The sequence below is a fragment of the Rhagoletis pomonella genome, unplaced genomic scaffold, assembly GCF_013731165.1.
Source record: "Rhagoletis pomonella isolate Grant_MI unplaced genomic scaffold, Rhpom_1.0 Rhpom_scaffold_00012, whole genome shotgun sequence".
Lineage (NCBI taxonomy): Eukaryota > Metazoa > Arthropoda > Insecta > Diptera > Tephritidae > Rhagoletis > Rhagoletis pomonella.
In genome coordinates this window covers 1,550,373-1,572,702 of record NW_023458566.1, presented here as the reverse complement: position 1 = coordinate 1,572,702, position 22,330 = coordinate 1,550,373, and the positions used below count along the sequence as shown (strand labels likewise).

At 35.9% G+C, this 22,330-nt stretch overlaps 2 protein-coding genes across 2 annotated transcripts in view; both read right to left on the bottom strand.

Moving 5' to 3' along the window:
• Positions 1-22,330, bottom strand: part of LOC118747516 (bestrophin-2-like) — a gene marked incomplete at its 3' end in the record, with an annotated part of 59,128 nt that overhangs the window by 4,483 nt on the left and 32,315 nt on the right. The gene's annotated exons all lie outside the window — the stretch shown is intronic.
• On the bottom strand, positions 3,959-22,314 carry LOC118747667. Its single transcript, XM_036481726.1, has 9 exons — positions 22,134-22,314; positions 21,687-22,055; positions 21,420-21,539; positions 14,674-14,781; positions 6,635-6,874; positions 6,220-6,541; positions 5,979-6,077; positions 5,677-5,913; positions 3,959-5,598 (listed from the first exon to the last, which is right to left on the bottom strand). Exons 1-9 carry the CDS (start codon positions 22,266-22,268, stop codon positions 5,003-5,005), a joined length of 2,226 nt encoding a protein of 741 aa, XP_036337619.1. The 5' UTR covers positions 22,269-22,314; the 3' UTR covers positions 3,959-5,002.

Here is a 22,330-nt window from a genome sequence, read left to right as displayed (position 1 = left end):
TATACCCTGGCACAGAAATGATTTGTACCTGAAAGGCTTGCTTTGTTTTTATTAAAAACAAAATTGATTAGGGATTGCTAGGCTTTCAAACAGTAAAATTAAAGCACTCCATCGCAAATTTCCAGCTGAAAAGTTTACCGAAAATCGTTCAGAATACCACTACAATAAAAAGGAGTAATGATGCGTTTCTTTAAGCTAAGTATCTTTATAATACCACTTTTTACTTATGTTTATAAAATTATTACAATAAACAAATTAAAATTTTAATAATATTTATGAAGTATACATTAGATCAGTATGTACATAAATATATTTTTATACAACAATAGTATTTTTTTTATTAATATAGCTATCAAATAAAATTATTTGGATATCTACTTTTCCTAATATATATACGTATGGCTAAACAAAATCAATAACATACAAGTCGATCAACAATTATACAAACATTACAAATACAAATATGGATAAATGGTACCTACATATTTTATTTTATTAGTTCATCGGCTTAAATACATATGCACATATATGTATATAGATATGTATAAATTGAAGTAAGTATATAAATATGATAAATATCACAAAAAATTACATTCGGTTCTAGATTCATTTAGAGATTCAGTACACATATTTACATACATACATACATACACATGAATATAAATGGGTACCTATGAAGGAATATACAAACATACATATGCATGTACCTAACTAATTTATGTTTAAAATTATACATACATATTTCATAAACTAAATACAATTTTGTATCTATGATATTTCGAAAAAAGTTTTAGCTTTTCTTTTAAGCGAAAAGTGGAAAACGAGAGGCTCTAAAGTCAGTATGTACTTTGGACTGTCCCAAGAATATATGTATGTAAAAAAGTTTGTTTGCAAATTTTTATTTGCATACGCTCTCTATTTGTGCTTTTTAGCCTAAATGGCATATCGAGGGCTTATACTCAACATAACCTAACTGCAATTGTCAGAAAAATTAGTTTGTGATATGAAAATTCATCTAAGAGTAAACTGTCATCAATGACGTTAATTTTTAACTTGTTAAAAGTAACATCAGTCATGGGTTCTAACATCAGAAAGTACTTTTTGTGAAAATTGCAGATAGGTTGTATTGAATATGAAAGCCCTCGATATGCATATATGAAGTTTTATGGCTGTAGGATAAGGATAACCCGTGCCGACTTTTAGTTAACTTTTAGTTAATAAAACTTTTGAAAATGCGAAAAATTTTATATATTCCCCATATTTGAACGCATTTCTAGTAAATCTGCATCTTTAAATTTTTAATAGGATTCTCCCAAGGACATCGAAAAAATATTAAATGAAAATATCTTCTGTAATTTTTAAACTTAAATATTCTTTTATAGATTTATAGGATTTAAGTTAAAGTTAGATTCTTCAAAATGCCTCCAAAATTAAAAATCTTGAAGGATAATATTTTTAAATGAGATTTTTTCAATTGATACTCACATATCCATATTTTGTGTAAACTTTTGGAAATAAGTTATAATTTATAGTGCTTTGGAAAAAATCCTGACTACCTAGTAAAAAATAAAAAACGCAGATTTACTAAATATTATGCTCTAATTCTGTAAGGAGTATAGTAACACTGCGCAAAATATAGAAGTAAAACGAGTATGCGAACTGCACAAAGATTATTCTATTAACTTTTAGGGTTGCCGTGGTCCGAATTGCATAAAATTTTATTTGGGTTGTTAAAAAAAAACAACTTTGGTTTTATGGAACAGTCGAATAAACATATGTTTAGCGGCACACCTCTGTATTTTATTGACCTTTAAATAATTTTGAATTTTCAAATATCTGGCAAACCTATATTTCAAATTTTTTTACCACAAACCTACAGAAAACCTCTAGTAGAATTCAAAAAAGAATTAAACACATCCATTGAGCTGTTCGTGCATGATGTGGTTATGAAAACATAATAAAACTAGTTTTTGTATATAACAGATAGGTTATTAAAACAACTAACTTTGAAGAGTTTTGGCTATTATACCACCAATAATATTTTATGTTTAATGTTTTTTTATAAAAGCCTGGCTAGCTATACAACAGGCACCATATAAATCCCCTTTTCAAACTTTATAAAAAAATTCGTCAAATTTTTAAACTTTTTATTCAGAGTTTTTAGAAAAATGTTTGGTATGCAGTTTTGTAGCCCATTCAATTTTAGTATAATAAAGTGCAAGTTTCAAGTGGCTAGAAAATACCGTTGATTTGTGACAATTTTCTAAAAATTCTAAATAAAAAGTTTGAAAATTTGGTGAAAATTTGTCGAATTTTTATAATTTTTGTTCAAAGTTTGAAATCGGATTTATATGACGTTTGTTACATAACTCCTAGGCTTTTATGAAAAAATATTAGACATATAATTAACTAAATAAATATAGCCAAAATTCTTAAAAGTACGACGAGTCTATTATTTCTGCCGCCAGTGTATTCTGTAGCTATGAAGTACGAGTTTTGTGTATAAATACATACATATGTATATGTTTTCTAAAAATCGTTCTGGTTCTAAATATCTTTTTCTACCAACTATAACTTTTTAAAAATTTATTTTTTTTTATGAAACCGTATTAAAATTTTCCATTTAATTTTAGTAGCATTTCTGTAAAAAAAAATTAACAATTATGTATATATGTTCATATAAACTTTTTTAATTTGTACTTAATATACAATTTTTTAAGTTTCCACAAATATTTTCGATTTCAAAACATAATTAAATAATAGCTAACTAAGTTATAACATTTTTGTAAATATTTTAGCACTAATTTCATTCAAAGAACTATTTTGGGGCATTCACAAGCTGTCATAATTGTCGTTTTGCCAAAACAGTCGTATTGTCCTAATGTTTCGAATATTCAAACGATCAAAAACGTTTTGTAGATGCTACGAAATTTTTCATCCATATAAATAGTCTGCTCCAGTACTCCAAGACGTCAGAAGACCTTCTAGTACAAACATTTATAATATCTTTAGTAATAACGGGTGATTTTTTAAGAGCTTGATACCTTTTTTTTTAAAAAAAACGCATAAAATTTGCAAAATCTCATCGGTTCTTTATTTGAAACGTTAGATTGGTCCATGACATTTACTTTTTGAAGATAATTTCATTTAAATGTTGACCGCGGCTGCGTCTTAGGTGGTCCATTCGGAAAGTCCAATTTTGGGCAACTTTTTCGAGCATTTCGGCCGGAATAGCCCGAATTTCTTCGGAAATGTTGTCTTCCAAAGCTGGAATAGTTGCTGGCTTATTTCTGTAGACTTTAGACTTGACGTAGCCCCACAAAAAATAGTCTAAAGGCGTCAAATCGCATGATCTTGGTGGCCAACTTACCGGTCCATTTCTTGAGATGAATTGTTCTCCGAAGTTTTCCCACAAAATGGCCATAGAATCGCGAGCTGTGTGGCATGTAGCGCCATCTTGTTGAAACCACATGTCAACCAAGTTCAGTTCTTCCATTTTTGGCAACAAAAAGTTTGTTAGCATCGAACGATAGCGATCGCCATTCACCGTAACGTTGCGTCCAACAGCATCTTTGAAAAAAATACGGTCCAATGATTCCACCAGCGTACAAACCACACCAAACAGTGCATTTTTCGGGATGCATGGGCAGTTCTTGAACGGCTTCTGGTTGCTCTTCACTCCAAATGCGGCAATTTTGCTTATTTACGAAGCCATTCAACCAGAAATGAGCCTCATCGCTGAACAAAATTTGTCGATAAAAAAGCGGATTTTCTGCCAACTTTTTTTGGTAATAAAATTCAATGATTTGCAAGCGTTGCTCGTTAGTAAGTCTATTCATGATGAAATGTCAAAGCATACTGAGCATCTTTCTCTTTGACACCATGTCTGAAATCCCACGTGATCTGTCAAATACTAATGCATGAAAATCCTAACCTCAAAAAAATCACCCGTTAGATATCTTCCTGATTAACTCTGACTGTTCATCACTAAAACTGGTGTACTGGGATAGGTAACAAATTTATGACATACAATATAATAGTAACCGGCAGTTGTACTAACGTTCGATCTATGGGTTACCTGGTCTGCCGGACGACACTTATGAAACCACTGGTCATGTTAAAGTAGGTAGGCTTCAGCACATTCAGATACATGTAGCTGTGTCCGTCCTACAGGGCAATGAGAAGTTCCCTACGAATGCCCTCAAACCTATTCCTTTACACCCAGACATAACGTACACCGCTTCAGTGTAGGCTGCAAGTCACTTACTTAGGAACAGAAAAAGCCATCGCGCATAGCATAATAATTGCTCCTTAGCTCACCGAGAGCCGACTGAGATGGGAAGGTAGATATGTACCTCCGACGGGATATATCACATTTATGGATTTGAAGCAGGTGTTTGTTCAGAAAACCTGTGATTAAGAAGCTAAATCCATGTTCCTTACTTTGCAAGTGCAATTAACAGGCAAAAGTATTTGCAATCGCTCAAGGCTGCTTTAGGCAAAATAGTTTACGCCACCGTCGTCTCGGACCGCAATATCCTTAAAAGTGCGGGTGGTCACACCTTTTACAACAAAGTGGACTCTGGTTAAGAAACGTGAAATTACTTTAAATGTAGTTAGTGTGAGTTCAAAGTAGATTTAGTTTGGAAACCGGTCATCTCAACCCCGGAAATGAGAGCCGGACCTCACCCCGAATCGTAAATATATACAGAGAAAACGCTGTGGAGTATATGAATTTTCTTAACTGCAAGATCTGTCTCAAAAACCCCCAAATATATACTAAGGTTGACTCTGCCATCAACAAAAATTTGATTCATTTTAGCATAGTTTTTAAATTTTTTGCCGCAACTCTAACCTAATCTATGGCATATGGACTCATTATGACACCTTGTGAATCCCTTAACAATAATTAAATTAAATCGACTTCTAAAGTGCCACTCTTCATTGCCTACATATGTAGTAGAGCCCTGCCTTCCTTTCGATTATTCGATAATTAACGGCTCTACACATACACCTCCTTAGTGCCCTTGGCAGGCTCGGGTGTGCGTTTTGTCAAAGCGCCCTCCCCGTGTGTTTGGCGCGCTGATGCTGTGCCTTCGGCGGCGCCATTGCTCGTCGGCTCAGCCGCTGAACGCACCGATGAATTACGCTCCAGTATATAGGAATCCTGCAGATTTATGTTTAAATTGGCACTAAAGCTGTTATTGCGCGAAATATTGGCACCACTATTCAATGGCTTGAGGGTGAGCATGGCATTATTTGTTGTGGCTACCAAGCCACCACCGCCGCCAGCACTACCACCATTGCCCGCAGATCCAGTGTTGTCATTGTAACTGTGCGGCACATCCACATTTTCATTGCCGCTAAAGTCGTTGATGGAACGCATCGAAGAGGAGTGCTGTATTGCCAATGAGACAGGAATTTTAGTAATGAGATCGTTGGCATCAAAACCACTGCCGGCGGCGCTGGTGGTTATGGTCGGCAATTGTGTACCACCCAAAGGCAAAATATTTAATGTGCCAGCGGGTATTGTATCCGCGGAACTGGTGGTCACCGTGAATGGGAAGGAAAGTGTAGTGATGTTAGTGGTAACTGGCGCTACAAATAAAAAGCAAGAATTTTGTTTTATAAAAATGAGTGTAAATGCAGTAGGAGCGTTCAGTTGCAGTGACTTACGTGAGACAACACCAAAGTTCACATCCTTCAGATTGGCCGGCAGTACGGCTTGTGCCAGCGCCGTTGTCGTCGGATGCCCTGGAATCAGAGTGTTATTCGAAGATGAGCTATCCATTTCTTTAATGGGCGATAACAAGAGTGTGCCCAAAACGGGTCCATCCTGATTGTTCGTGCTCGTGTACGGATACATGGAGGTTGGGGTGCTCAACTGTGATGTCATAATGACAGTTTTCGTGGCTATGGGTGCAATTGAATTTTGAGTGGGTGTGCTAAAGCAAATGGTGTACCGTTAATGAACTTACCATTCAAATCTTTTTCACCAGACTCTTTGGTAACATCGGGTGTGGGAATGCGTGGACGTGCTTTGGGAATGCTCGCATTGAGGCCGTTTAGCTTGGAATCTGGGGCGTAAATTGTGGTGTGAGTGTAGATTAGGTGTATGGTGAAAATAAATGGAACAAAAATGAAAAATATAGATGTAAATCACACGAATAGTAATAAACAAAAAATATTTAACTAAATGTTGCAATCGCACCAACTTACTTTGCTTAATCAGTTGCTTTTGCGCGCGTTGCGATTTACGATTAACAAATTTTCCATAGAAACTTGGTTTCGATTGCATTTGCGTGGCTTGTACACCATGCTGTTGCTGCATCGTTTGTTGCTGCATCGATTGTTGTTGTAATATGTTGACCGGCATGCCAGACTCGGGACTTGAGTAAACGGAATTAAGGCGATTACGATTGAATGCCATGCCACTCGATGAATAGGCGGTCGATTGACTACGTATGGAACCCATGCGTGAAAGTTGTCGCACCAGCCAATTATTTTTGCGGCGATCCACCATCGGTGTATCAACACTCTCCTGTGGCAAGCATAAAATACATACATACATACATACATTCATACATATAGATACACATATTTTTAGGCAAGGAAAATTATTCCTTTAACTCACATAATCCGCGTAAACGTCATCGACTTGCCCCCGTTTTGCGCCACCAGGCACTATATTCGCATACATGGCATCCTCTTTCTTTATTTTGTAGTTCTCTGCTGAACCTTTGGGCTCTTCGCGGCGGTAGTGCTCTGAGGCGACCGTATATGGCAACTCCTTTGGCACCACGCATTCCCAATATTGATCGCGCAACAATTCTGGGTGCTCCTCGTGCATTTCATCGACGATCATGTAGGCGGCCTAGAAAAAGTAAATGAAATTAAGTTAAAAAATGGGTTTCGCAAAACTGCAACAGGAAGGATTAAATAAAATTTTGCGATCTCGTAGTCTTAGTCTAAAATCTTCGTATATGTTTTCCTTTAACAGAGAAAATACAATTTGGCCTATAGTGCGTCGCAAGGCAACTTCTTGGCTTGTTCCGTGCATCGTATACCTTAGCCGAGGACATCAATCAGCCAGGCAGGGGCATTTTTAACATTACGGGTCCTTATAAACCAGGTACATACCCTCGAATCGGAGTTTATTAAACGTTCGCCATGGTGGTTAAAAAAAAAAAATTAAGGAGGTTTCATCCGCGATTTTTTGCGGTTTCATTGAAATTAGTTCTTACGAGCGGGTGTCAAACCTGGCGCAAAACCGCATTTTTACATGAAAAAAATTTGGGTTGATAACATCTTTACAAGAAAGAAGAAGTTTCCAAAAGCAATTAAATTTCAGCTACTTAAATCTAATAATAGCTTTTCGAAAACTATGATAACGATCAAGCGTAGACGCGAATGAACGTTTACTTTCATTAAGATTCATTGCCATAAATTCAATCAACACTTATTGACAAAAAAGCATAAATAAAATGCAGATACACAATTGAGCAAAACAAAATTCATGCAAAATGTTTGGCTTTAGTGAAAATAACCACTTCAATGATTTGCAAGTATTTCGAGCGCAAGTAATTTCAATTCGCTTTTGGCGCTATATACATAATTTATTCATGTAGACATGTTATCAACTTAACTCAATAAGTAGAGCTAAGTGTTTTCTACTACTGCGTGTGCATAATACTTAAGTCAATTGTTTATTACAATTATTATATAACAACATTCGTTAAGCTCCTAATATGGCTTATGCATGAGAGTGCGCCTACAGAAATGTCAGTTAGTCAGTCATTTAACCAACGAAAGTTTGAGACGAGTTTTTATTTTTTATTTTATTTTTTGAAACATACAGTTTAAGGTATTGAACCAAAAATGTAAAAAAATCTACTGGATTTTGAGATTTTGCCTAATTATCGGTTTTTGTTTTCAAACTAAGAAAGTCACGTTTTAAATTTTTTCTAAGAATCTACAGTTCTACATATCTGACCGCAAAACCTTTCCACCACCTTAAAGGCCATAAAAGATTGTGTCACTCCGCTATATAATATTTTCCCATCAAATTATCAGTTTAAGAATTATCTGTAAATTTATGGGAGAAATCGGGCACAATTTTAAGTCGCATCACCGTTCTTCTGTAAATTACAACCAAAAGGAACAACCTTCCTTCTTGTCTTTGTTTTCATGTGACGTTAAAGCTTAAGCGATTTTCAAAGAATATAGACCCACAATTTTTTACAAATCGATTTAAAAAGAGAAAAACTATTGCAATTTTAGTAAATTATATTAGATTCAGGCAACGTATCGATTTCGTACAGCGCCTTTAATCGAAAAAAAACAGCTCAAAATATAATTTCCATTACGCCTGTTTTCGTACGCATTATACAGTAAAATCCAGTAATAATTTTACTGATTTGAAATTGAGAGAACAAAAATGACAGCTGAACTTGCAGGTTTTACTGGATTTTTACTGGATAAATTTTTACTAGTAACTATTTGCCATTAAGAAAAGCAGCTGATGGCATGATTCTTAATGCAATTCACATTAAAAAAAAAAAAAAAACAATTATTTGTGGTGCTTTAAGAGGTAATTATAGAGAAAAGGATATATGTAGATAGAGACACAGAGACTCAATCTGGTAACTATTGTGCGATGTTAGAGATTTCCGGGTTTCTCGGGACTTATAAATATAATAATAGATTTTTTATCGATTTTTTTAACTACATTTTTATCGATTTTCCTACCAATATTATTATCGATTTTCTATCGAAATTTATATCGAATTTGTCATCGACTTTGTTATGGATTTTTTTATCTATTATTTTTTCAATTTTGTTATTGATTATTTATCGATTTTGTTATCGATTATCTATCGATTTTGTTATCGATATTTTTATCGCTTTTGTTATCGTAATTTTTATCAATTATTTATCGATTTTGTTATCGACATTTTTATTGATTTTGCTATCAATATTATTATCGATTTTGTAATCGATATTTTTATCAATTTTCTAATCGATTTTGCCACCAATTATATTATCGATTTTGCTAACGAAATTTTTATCGAATTTGTCATCGATATTTTTATCAGTTTTGGTATCGATATATTGTTGGATGAATGAAGAAAACTGTATAACATAAGGAAAGGAAGGAAGGAAAACAGTATAACATAAATGTAATTAGAATGAACAGGGGTAGAGGTAGAGATCTAGATAATAAAATTATTTTACGAAAATTACCTACAACTTGAAGCTTACGTATTGCAAGAAGGCGGCCAATTTCGACTCAACTAATCGCTTCTAAAATTGTCTGTAAAAACAGCTCGTGTGAATACCGTATAATGAAGTTCAAGTTCCAAGCAGCTAAAAAGTCATGTTGATTTTGAATAATTTTTTTGTTCGCTGACGGAGTTTTCCACTTTTTTCCACATAAGCATGTTTTTGTTATGAAATAAAATGCTGAAGACCGTTCGCAATAAATTGCGAAAATTCAATACCAGTTTTTATAAACTGCACTTAGGTAAAAAAAAAACGGTCACAAAAACAAAATTTAAAAAATCAACGCTGTTATGTAGCCGCTTAAAACTTGTACTTCATTCACTCAATTTTCGTTGGCTATAAACCTGCATACCCAAAAATGTTCTAAAGATTCCGATTAAAAAGTATGAAGTTTGTTCAATTTTAATATATTTTTATAAACTTTGATTTATCGAACACAATATTTTCTTAAAAAAATAACAAAAAAATTTAATTAGAAAACTATTGTGAACATATAAAAAATCAGTACTTGGTCACTTCTTTGAGTCGCTATATATAAGTACCTATGTATGTAGTTCATAAAAATATTTTAATTGACATATTTTATTTATTGTTGTGAAAAGCATCTTAGTATGGTATTTGTTGCTTTCGATAGGCTATTTTAAAATTGTCACGTTCTGTGATAAGTTTTGCGACTGCAATCAAAGTTCTACTATACATACGTATGTATGTACATAGTTCATTGAAAGAATGTTCTTCGAATTTCAGAAAAAAGGGTATCCTTTTACTTTATCGAAAAATTTGCAATAGCTACTACTGTTCTGTGAAATTCAAATTAAACTGTGCCGAAAAAAGTGTGGCTCACTTGGCTAAAAAAAAATTTAATTCAAAAAAATAACCCTCATCAGTAAAACTCCAGCTACGCAGTCCACAATATTGTCGCGTACAACTTGATTCCGCGTTGGATGGATGAATCGGATCTACTTAGTTGGAGCTAGTTTAGCCGAGGAAAAGCTAGTTTGTCCCAAGATCGGGTTTGGCAGGTAACATATACAACACAATAGGCTCCGATTACTATACTCACGCGTCAAACGGGATTTAAAATTCACATGGTCCCGAAGAGGGGCTCTCTGTACAGATATTTCCCATGCTCTATGAATCCTTAATGTAGCTCATAGTGTTTTGTGGAGCACGCGTCTGGCGCACTTAAGAAAACTACTCTAGCCAAAAAAGGCTGCAGTCAAACTTGGGAACATTGGGTGCTTAAAACTGTATCAGCATATGGATACTCTAATATTTCTGTGGGTTTCGTGTAGGTCTGCACCAACTATGTCTTATTTAAATCACTTAAAAATAGGTGGAATGTGGGAGGTAGATATCTACAGGAGGTAGCACATGGTCGCGATCTTGACGGAAGTGTTGGTGAGGTGGTCTTTTGAAGAGAACACTAGATAAACCTTAAATTAGGTCTTCCAGATCACTGTATTGCTTTCTAGATGCAGGTAGCTTCCATTAAAAAACAGTCGATTGGCTGCTGATTGTTCCGACTTCCACAAGGGAGTTAATTATTCACTCTGATCAGACATACTGCAATCAGGACTTTGGACTCGCTCAGGGTGCGTTCAAAGCTACATAATTGTGAAATGTCTCTGCCTCTGTTTCGGTTGCGGCAGTTTTCTTGTCGGACGTATGTACTTTTGTATATCGATGCTAGGTCACACGGATTTTTCTGAAAACTGCTTGGCGGATGAGATGGCCTGGAAGGACACTCTCAGGTGAGTCTAACCGAGAAAACAGAGAACGGTTGTGCCTTTGGCTAGGTGTGGACTACTTCTAGAAAGTACGCCTCGTGTGAACTCAGCGATCGCTGCGCGGAAACCAGGGCATGTACAAGTTTACGCCAGAGGGTGGACCGGAAGCGATCAAGGCATCTTCTTAGGCTCACAAAATTACCACCACAAGGCATCTTCTTAGGCTCACAAATCACCCACATGGGTGGGTGAGAATAAATTTCATAATGCATCCTTACTATCGTCGCTGCTTGGTGGACGGCGAGTTGGAATCATATCAACACTTCCTCCTAAACTGCCTAGCTTTTGGATGCCTAATGTGGCGTCGTCTAATGTTTTCTAACGAATTGGCTCAGCATTATTGCGAACCAGCTGGTCAAATGCCTGGCACGCTACCAGAAACATTTGTTCGGCTCTGTACATCTGTCTTTTTTTAGGCACTTCTAACCATTTTTATATATCATTTATATTATACATATGTATGTATGTATGTATCTCCTATTTATGTAACTTTTTATGTGCATAAGTATTTAAACCAGTTTGCGCCGCTCGATCGCCTACTTCACGTTCACAAGCTTATTCAAGGTATTTTTGGTAGTACTTTTATAATTTTGTGAGTGTGATTCTGCATCTTTGCTTTTTCTATTTACGAAGTGCTTGTTTACATTCGAATGTATATACATATGCACTTGTCTCGGCAGATATTCGCGCATGCGCCTTTGTTGTCAATCGAATTTTTGCAAATCTTTAAATGCGAACTTACATAAGTAGATTTGTATTTTTGCACACAGGTAATTTTTTATATTCCATACACATTCAATGGCATGCAAATACATACTCACATACATACATGTGTGTGTATATGTATGTTTGTATGTCTAGTACCACTTTAATTGTTTGGTATAAAAACCAGTTCATTGGCGAACGTGTTGTCCGTTTTTCTTTGTTCACCTGTGTAAATTTGGATTTCTATATTTTTTGTTTTATTTCCTTGCACGTGCGTGTCTTTGACTTTGATAAAGCGTACTTAGTATCTCACCATCTTAAGTTTTATAAGTAGTTGACCGATTTTTTACCTTTTTAGATTTTATAATATTAGTCATTATTAGTAAAATAATTTAAATCAGCAATTAATCATTGTTTTACGATTTTTATTTTTTCGCTTAAAAATAATAAATATTATTATTGAGTTTAATTTGTTGGCTCAGCGGCTCAATAATTACTATTTGATTTATATTTTTTCGATCACAAATAGTGATTATTTTATGATTTTGAATTTTTTGCTCAACGGAAATAATTCCTATTTAATTTTGAGCGATCGAAAAAATTGTTTTAAGTGTTCTTTGAAAAGGGGTTTGCGCATTTTATTACATAAGAAAAAAGTGCAAAAATATTAAAAATCAACGCAATTTTGCAGTAGCTTAAAACTTGCACTTTATTATATTAATTGGCTACAAAACTGCATACTCGAAAAAATTTACAAAATTTTTTTTTTTTTAATTTTAAGTTTGTAATGTACTCATTTTACTCAAATTGGTGTAAAAAAATCCATAACTCAAATTATTGTAGAGTGCACCACGTGATACTATACTTAAATATTGCGCAGAGCTTCTATTGTGATTTACAAATTTTTTTTTGAGATGGCGTATTTTCAAAAAATAATTTTTTTTATCAAAAAATTTGCATGTGAAAAATTAAAAAAAAAAAAAAAAATTTTTTAAATATTACTTTTCATAAAGAATCTTGATGTGTGCATGTGTGATTTTTTCAAATTGTTTCGTCGCCCCGTTCTCGAGATATTTCGAAAACTATCAAATCGATTTGTTTTTGTTTTTGTGCTGTAAAGTTTTTAAAAATGTATTAATCAAGCTCAAATTTCATACTTATTTATTATTTATGTTTATCCATCAACCCAAAAAATTTCAAACAAATCAAACACATGAAGTGTGAACTCCGTCCATTTTGGTGTGGAACGCCCCATCTATACTAGTATTGATAAGAGCATCACCTGTACTTTGTTAAAACTCTATTCACCTAACAAATTCAAATACCGCAAATATGGTTTTACAAATATATGTACATAGTTACGTATTAAGTATACACATGTTTATAAGTATGCATACATATTTATGTATGTACATACATATGTATATGTATATGTTTATTTGATATCTTAAGCACGTTTCACATAAAAATAATGTGAGATCTTAAAAATCGACGTAGTTTATTTAAGAATAGATGGAAGCCGTTTTAAAACGAAATTCTATACTCTATTACTATATTTACGTTTGCTAATGCATGTACATTAGGGTGGTCCAAAAACAGTAAAGTCGGAATTATAATGCTCTCACCCCTAGGATTGTTCTACATCGATAAAAAATATACCGCTCAAAGTGCTCAAAGTTTTTCATGTATTTTTATATGAGAAAAATAAATTTTTTCGTATAAATGGTATAGAATTCTTGAAAGTGAATATTTTTCGATCGGAAAACTCTGGTTCTCAATGAAAAAATGGTTAAATAAACAATTTGGTATTATTATTGGGAATATCCTGCAGATAAACAGAGTTTTCTGGTAGAAAAATATTGATTTTTAACTACTCTATACCATTTCTACAAAAAGTTCTTTTTTCCCCATATAAAATACAAGGAAAAAGGAGCTACAATTCTTGTTCCAGTTAGGATCTTATACTGCTTACATAAATGTTTCCTACGTGTAGTTTTTTAGGTTTTGACTTGTACAGAAATACACAAATTCACATCAAGAACTGATGGAACAGCCACGTATAATCCCCGATCAGTAGTCAGCCATCATAAGCTGATTCCATCTTTTTTGGTACCTCTCTTCCATAGTGATTCTTCGAACAAAATTGTGCCATTTTAAATTTAAACAGGCTTTGATAGCCTGCTCGCCTTTTACGCGCACATAACCGCAGTGGTCAACAAAGTACAGAACCGCAACAAGGTCCTGAAGTCGTTCCCCGGGAGTACCTTAGGCAAAGACAACTAAACGTTACTGGCAGCATACATGGAAATTGGCCGGCCGTTTCTGAACTATGTGTCGCCTGTTTGGTCGCCGAAGTGCAGTGGAAGAAGCTGCAGACTTGTCAGAACGCTGCACTCCGGACGGCGACAGGTCGCCTAATGTCGCCTGAGCACCACCTGGACAGCTCAAAGGACCAAATGCTTTTCGTAAGGGAACATAACAAAATCCTCAGCGATCAGTTTCTTGTGGGATATCACAGACGTGAGCAAACTTAACGGACCCTTGCTCGAGGAGGAGCCGCCGCCCAGGCGCGTCCTATAAATGAGCGCGGTCCAGACTCGATGGCAGTATCATCAATGACTGTCACCTCTTCAAATGCCAGCACTATCCTACCTCTATCCCTACCGTTAGTTGAGCTTGACCACAACGATTAATGGACAAACCTGTTACAGGTCTATTCGCGCTGGATACAATTTTCCGGTTACAAGATCATCTACTTATTGTCTAATCATCTATTGTGTTGTTTGTTTACATCTTATAATGAACCACTAATGATATCTCGTTACTAGAATATTTTTTTTATTGTTGAACTGTGTTATAATTACCACTCAATTCTATACACAAGTTCATTACTCACCTTTATGTGCCGATCAATAAGCCAATTCAATTCGATGTCATCATCATCTTCACCGAAAGGATTAATTAACACCTCAGCGACTTTAAGCCAGCCAACATAGAAGACAAACTGAAAAAAAAGTTCATAAAAATAGTTTTACTTTTAAAGATCACAATAAATATCTAATACTTTAAACGGTAAGTTGAAGAGATTTGCATCAGAAGCCCAACTCCTTTTGGAAATTCTTGGTTGTGAAAATTAGAATATTTTTTGTATATCTATAACAAGTCCCTAATCCTGACAGCCCATGATACTATCAGCTTCCTAAATAAATGCCAACAGCACCAGATTGCTTCTTCGTCTGCAAGTTAATGTCGATATTCCGTCTCCCTGCTCAGGCACATGTGAGAGCGCAGATAGTCAGGTACCCTCTGAGTAACCTAAGCTTGGGCATAGCATCCCTTTATCTACTATGGTCTAAGTGTACCCCCTCGTCTATGGCAAGTTTCTTAGAAGACTTCAAACCCTCTTTAAGTTTGAACCTGATACAGGCCGATGGAAAGTATAGTGTCGGATCCAAAAATATCCACATACATATGTTCTGACCACTATCCAAAATAACACTAACACTACAAAATAATCTCGAAGGGGCTGGCTTGGCTTAACATAAAGCCTAAGCTTTAAAATCAGCAGCATCTCATTTTCTCGAAATAAAAACACTGTCTAGAGCTACTGTATTGATTTATTTTAAACCCTCTAATTTCTCTTGCCAATAAATCACTGCATTTAAGTACATAGTATATAAAGGTATATATGTATGTAGGCATGTGCATATATTAGGCTGTAAACGTTTATGTATTAACAAAAAAAATATTGATTTACCTTTAGGTACTTCATAGAAATTTTAAATGAAAAACCGATGAGAGGCCCACCTCTTACTTTAATTGATTTGTTAAGTTTTACTATCCATTAAACTGTCACTTGAGTGCGCATGCTCAACCAACCCCAAATTAGAAATTCCATATTAACTCTGTTTTTTCTTGCACAAGCGAATGATTGTGATCCACCTACAGATGTAGTTACATATTAGATATATACATACATATATGTATATAGCTGAATGTCATTTATACGCCAAAAATTTGTTGAACTATTGAATAGCTTACTTATCGTTCGGAACTTAAACGTGCCCATAGTATTTAACAAGCATATATTCCTGTGTATGTATGTACATTTGACCTTATCACCTTACAAGCAAACGAAAAAAATTTCCCCGTACACCCCTGAATCCAAAGTACTTTTGCAAGGCAATTACGAAATATTTATTTTTTTAACGAACCTAGGGGTCACCTTTTACGTGGAACTGGAATAATCAGTAAACTTCCTTAGCAAAAATTTTACGATTTTTGGAGAGCTTTAACTTACTGACATTAGGATGGTAAGTTAGGGTGATAAGAACTGAAGTATGGAGGGTAAGTACTAGAACGGGGTACTTGAGGTCATTGAACTTTGGAACAAACAAATTTTCTCCTTGAGACAACAACATTGATTTATTATAAATTAAGATCAGACCGTAAGGGTCTGATTATGGCAACTTAACGTAGCTTAGAACTTTGAAAATCAAAATGAAATAGACATGGGCCTTGCGTTAAGTTACGTTAAGTTTTGCCTGTTCAAATATAAGCAACATCCATTTAAGGGAATATTTAAGTGACAGCCTCAAAGTTACGTTAAGTTGCTATAATTAGGCCTTAAGTGCCGAAGCAACCCCTATGTTTGGCAAAAAAATATATGTATGAAGAAAAAACCAAAGGCTGAAACTCAAATAAAGATAAGTAAAGGAAGGAATTGAATTGAAATACTAAAAATGGGCATAAAGGTGGAAGTGAACATGGATATGTAGGAAAGAATATAAACAAAGATAAAAACAAGGGTGAAGATAAGGATAAAAAATAAATAAACAGAAGCCTATATCAAGATAAAGATAATATAAAGTAAAAAAGATAAAGATACAAATAAGGAGAGGGATAAAGATAGAGGTCAATACCTTTATATCTATACAAATAAAAATAAAACTGAAGATTAACTCAACTCTAAGCAATTAATTTCATCCAACACACCCCAACTCACCTAAAATTAGCTCGCCTCACTTCAATTTAACTCACCTCACCACACCTCACCTCACTTCACTTTACCCTACCACAATTCAAAAAAAAAATTATTTATAATTTGAACAATTTAAAATCAACACTGGGTTAGTTATATCTTGGTATTTTAAGTTCAGTAGAACGAAATTATCGAATCAGGATTGTGTAATCAAATTAATCAAAAGAAGTTTCACTTCACAGCGCGTGCCAGGCGCACACATTTCTATTTTAGAGACATACTAATTTATTTAAGTACATAATTCGATTTGGGTTAGGGATGTCAGTGGCAAAAATACATCGATGATTTTCTTTGATTCGATGCATCGAAATGTACATCGATATATTTCGATTTGCATAGGATTTTTCAGATAATGTTTCACAACAAAATATGTTATTAGCAAAATTGTGGAAAATTTGAAATAAATTACTGCAACTGAGCTAATTGTATTTCTAAAGGAACTTTTTGGAGATATTTAAATTTTTTGGTCAAAGTCACCATTATTTTTTGTACAATTGAAAAACTGGAACGACGATTCAATGTACTAGAGATGTTAGTTTTAAAAAACATCGATGCATCGGTATATCAACTATTTATGCATCGAGTGGAAAATTTTCGACGCGTCGAAGCAAAACATCGATATTTTCGATGCATCTATGTTTTTCCGACATCCCTAATTTGGGTCTTCTTGTTTGAAAACATTAAAGCGCACGTCTCAAATCGGAGGAGAAGCTCGGCCAAAAACTACCATGTGTGTAAGCGCTAATCTCTTATTATTATTATTATAAGACCATAAAGTAGCACAATTAGAATTTCAGTAAAAAATATTCATTACTTTTAAAAGTAGTAGAAAGCAATTTGTGATTTCAAACAGTTATAACAAAAAAAAAAAAAATTCTTGGTAAAATATTTGATTTTATTCGACGAAACGAAGCTAAAACAGTTGGACAAAATATTTAATTACAAACAAGACTTTTACAATATTAAAACTTGGGTACATACAGGTATACTGCATATACTTGTAGTTGATATACATACATACACACGTACATATGTACTTATGGTTGCGCGTAATCGTTACTTTCATATGTGCAATATTATATAAGAAATACGTGCAACCAAACATATTTACGTACATATGCAACCAAAAGATAGCTTTGAAAGTTTCAATTTCATTAACAACGCAACTAAACAACAATTGCATACTGAATAGTAAAAGTAAAAATAAATAAAATACGTACTTACATACATACATACAAAACGAAAACTAGGTATTAAGTATTACGAATTTATCTGATCGTAAAACAATTGGAAACAATGCAATGCAAATACACGACTGACTGTCAAATTAGTCGTTTACATTTAAATAATACTCTGATTACGATGACACGAAGCTTCGGCGCGTGCGTTAATAAAATTTCAAAACATTAATACTTTTCCTAGCACGTTCGCAACAAGCGGTTTCTTGGCTAGGAGCTGCCACGCTTCTTTTATTTCGATATAATTTCATATTGTCGATTTTATCTTCTGTTTTATCTTACTTACTATATGCAAGTTATTTATTCATTAAAGAGTATCTCTTATGGGATAAATGGCACAAATATGTATTAAGGAATTTTCTACTCGTATAATACATATATTAAATATAAAAAAAAAAAGTTACCGCTGACACGACGTTCTCCATAAATCCAATCTATACGGACATTTGTTGAAACTTCTGTCTTTATTTCTGAAGAAATTGTCCTCTCTCTGTGTAAATTTTTCTACATTAACCTTCCTTTAAGGAACGCACTTCCCTTGATCCTGGGACTGACAGGCCAAATATTATTTCTATACAAATCGTAATTAAGACTATTGGACCGAACCTATACCTCAGAAATGAGCCGCCCTGTACTCAGGCATAAGCCCTTTTACCGATATAGCGAGAGCGCTTCAGTGAGTGGTATGATTACAAAAATGTTTTTCTTATCTTCCTCCAAGTACATAGATGAAAAGTTTTCAGGCCAAGACTTGATAGTGTCCAACAAGCTACAAAGGTTGAGAGGGTTATTGAAAATATCAACCAACCGTCCGAAAACCATCCCTTAACGTATATCCGGTTTGTCCTTTCAGCAAGCCTCGAAACTAATCTTGCTGAAAGTCATGACAAAAAAATATGCCTCGTTGGATAAATTAAAAACAAATGCTAAGTAAAAGTTTAAGAATAGCTTTCTTCGGCTTGAGGACTTTGAAAACAAATTGTGGTGGAGAATTTCACATCAGCCTGTAGGAACGCCATCGAAAGCTTGTGCCCGCTGAGTAGGCCTTCAGGCAAAGTCCGACCCAATGGTTGACGATGGAACTCTCAGAACTCAGAGTGTCGAGTAGGCGCCTTTTCAACAAAGCCAGAAAGAGTGGACAACACTCTGACTGCGCACTCTACAAGGTCGCACTGAATATCTATAAGTTCGAGATAAGAAAGGCCAAAAATGAGTCATAGAGAAACGTCTGCCAAACCGTAGAAGGTTGTCATGAATCGTCTTGATTTAGGCGAATCTTCGCAAGGAGTCCCGTATCCTTAGGATACTTGAGGGACGAAGAGGGAGAGTGGGCGATGAGCGGAGAGGAATCGCTTAAGCTACTCCTTGACGCTCATTTCCCAGCCAATTCTGCACCGTATGAGCCTACCGGTTTTGGTGTGAGCGTCTGCCACACTTCCTCCGTTGAACTACTGGAGAAGCGCCGACAGCTCTGGGCGATTGATTCTTTAAAGTCCCCTGGACTGGATGACATCATTCCTGTACAGCTGCAAAAGGCTGTGGAAGTCTCGTTTCGCTTTCTCACTCTCATCTATGCGAGTTGCCTAGAACGAGGGTATATTCCGGGGGTTGGAGAAGTGTGAAGGTTGCGTTTGTCCCCAAAGCAGGAAAAAGCTCTCACGTATTTCCTAGGGACTTCATTCCAATCAGTCACTCTTTTTTCTTATTCAAAACTTTTGCGAGACTTATTGAGCTGCATATGAGAAACAGGATTCCTTAAGAGCGATTGAAGCTCTCTCAGCATGCCTGACTGAAGCGTAGCTCCGTGGAATCTGCCCTGCACACAATTGTCAAAGTCATAGAGGAGCCTCTTAAGAACAAAGATTTTGTAGTAGGTGACTTCCTTGACATCGAGTGGGCTTTCAATAATGTGTTACCTGGAGCGATAATAAGAGCCCTGACTAAGCTCGGAGTTGAGAACTATTTAGTAAGCCTCATCTCCCATATGCTGCACGACAGATCTGTCATAGCGAAAAGGGGTAATGCCTCTGATTAGCGTAAAGTGAGCAAAAGCACGCCGCAGGGAAGCGTCCTTTCACCGTTTTTCTGGGTAGTCGCGATAAACGACGTCCTGGACGAGTTGGAAAGAAGAGAATGTCAGGTTGTTGCCTAAGCGGATGATGTGTCAATAATCGCCAGACGAAATTTTTTGAATATTCTGTCTGATTTTAAGCCAGAATACCTAAACATGGTCAGAAATTGGTCTGCTAGCTGCGAACTTACTATCAATCCTGCGCAGACGGAGCTCGTACTATTCACCAAAGATAGGAGATGTTTCACTTGTTATCATGGAAGCCAAATGTAGAGGAACGAGTAAAATACGCATCGATGGCACTCTACTGCTGCAGAAATGCCTTGAGGAAGAGATGAGGCCTCTGTCCAACCCAGCGTACGGGTATTCCACAATTCTCGAAGGCTTCCACTTCCTGCCGGAAATAAAGGACCAGAGTGTTCCGAGGCTGGACAAAAAAGGATCCTTCTCCACGCACATCCCTCCATGGGACGAATGGGAGAAAGGTAGTCTCAGGAGTAGAGGTCCAATAAACATATTGCCGGGACGATAGAAGCTAGACGGGAGAGGCTGAGGAAGCAGCCGATTGCAAATGTCAACACTGATAGCCAGGCGGCAATCATGGCGCTGGGATCGCTCATGGCACAGTGACATCACCGGAAATTGCAGGGCTGATGAATTGGCTAGGCAGGGCACCCGCGAGGCCGTCACCTCGGGCAGAGAGCGCATAGAAGTTCCGTTGGCAACCTGCGGCCTGCTCCTGGACAGATGGGATCACCCCAACATGCAAAGTTGCAAGATCCTACTGGGCGATTGTTGAACGCGGGCAGCCAAGAGAGCTAAGCACTGGATTCTTACAGGATCCCTAGATCCAGTTACTGTCCGTAGAATTTGTGTAATGTGGTAGCACCATGGACAATTAAGTAATGTCTTAGTGAGTTCCCCTCGTTGGGTCTGCCACATCAACCTAACCTAACCTTGTTGGATATGCCTTGGCAGAGCGTAAGCTTGGTAGACAGTTGGACATTTGGTTAGCTTGTTTTAAGAGCTTCTCTCTTAGGGGTTTACTATCAAATAGTGGAAATTTTACCACTTCAAGACTAGTTAGAATTTGTCGTCATTTATTTACACACTTATATGATAAATCAGATATAGCTGTAAAGTGTGGAAATTTTCCGCACGCGAAACACTTGTTTTTATAATGCAAACATACAATTCGTAAACATCCCGTCAAGCTAACAGGTTTATTAAACTTAAAAATTTTATGCATACATAGTATAAGTATAATTTACTATTCAATAATGATCACTTACTTGCAACACTGTAAAGAACGGGAAGTATAAGTCTGGATCTTTGGCATCGGGCATGTTTGGCAACATTTGTCGGCCCACCAGCGCAGCTATGAAATACGTATATAACACCAACGTCACAACCTACAAATAAAATATACAAAAAAAAAAAAAAAAAACCAAGAACGTGAAGATAAAAAGCAAAAAATCCAATTAATTAATTAAACAATTTAACGACACTACAATTGTGCTTAATTGCCAAATGGCTGGCTGCTCAAGCTACCCACCCACCTGCGTATACACCAGCGGCACGCACACCGTATCGTAGCCAATTAGACCACCCAAACGTCGTCGTATATCCGACAATTCCATCAGTATTGTTTGCACAATGTGATCGGATGCTATCAGGCCGTCCTTGCGTGCCCGATTAATGATATTAGTGGCCCACACCAATGGCATCCAGTATTTGGACATGGGACTTTTGGCATTAAATGCATCGAAAATTTTCGATTCAGACTCGTGCATGAGACCAGCATCCACGAGATGTTGTGTGGTGGGGAAGCGACGTTTGACGCGCAGCGATATGCGTTGCAACGTGATCACGTAGGCAAGCACCATATAACGCATAATGTTGCGACGCATTAGGCGTCCGGTTTCGTTCTATAATCGATTGTGGATGTGATCGTTTTTTGAAATTTGTTTAAAACGCGTTGAGTTTATTGTCTTTTAAATACTTACATTAACTCCACCAGTGGAGTTTGGTATGGCAGCGCTGATGAATAACGCCAAAGTGTCAGGCCATGGCAATAATCTATATTGCTCCCACCAACGTTGCACCACCTTATTCACATAGAAACCCAGCACAAATGACATGGGTATACTTTCGCCCTGTTGGCCGAAATATATACGGACTTTGGTAAAAATTCTGAAAATAA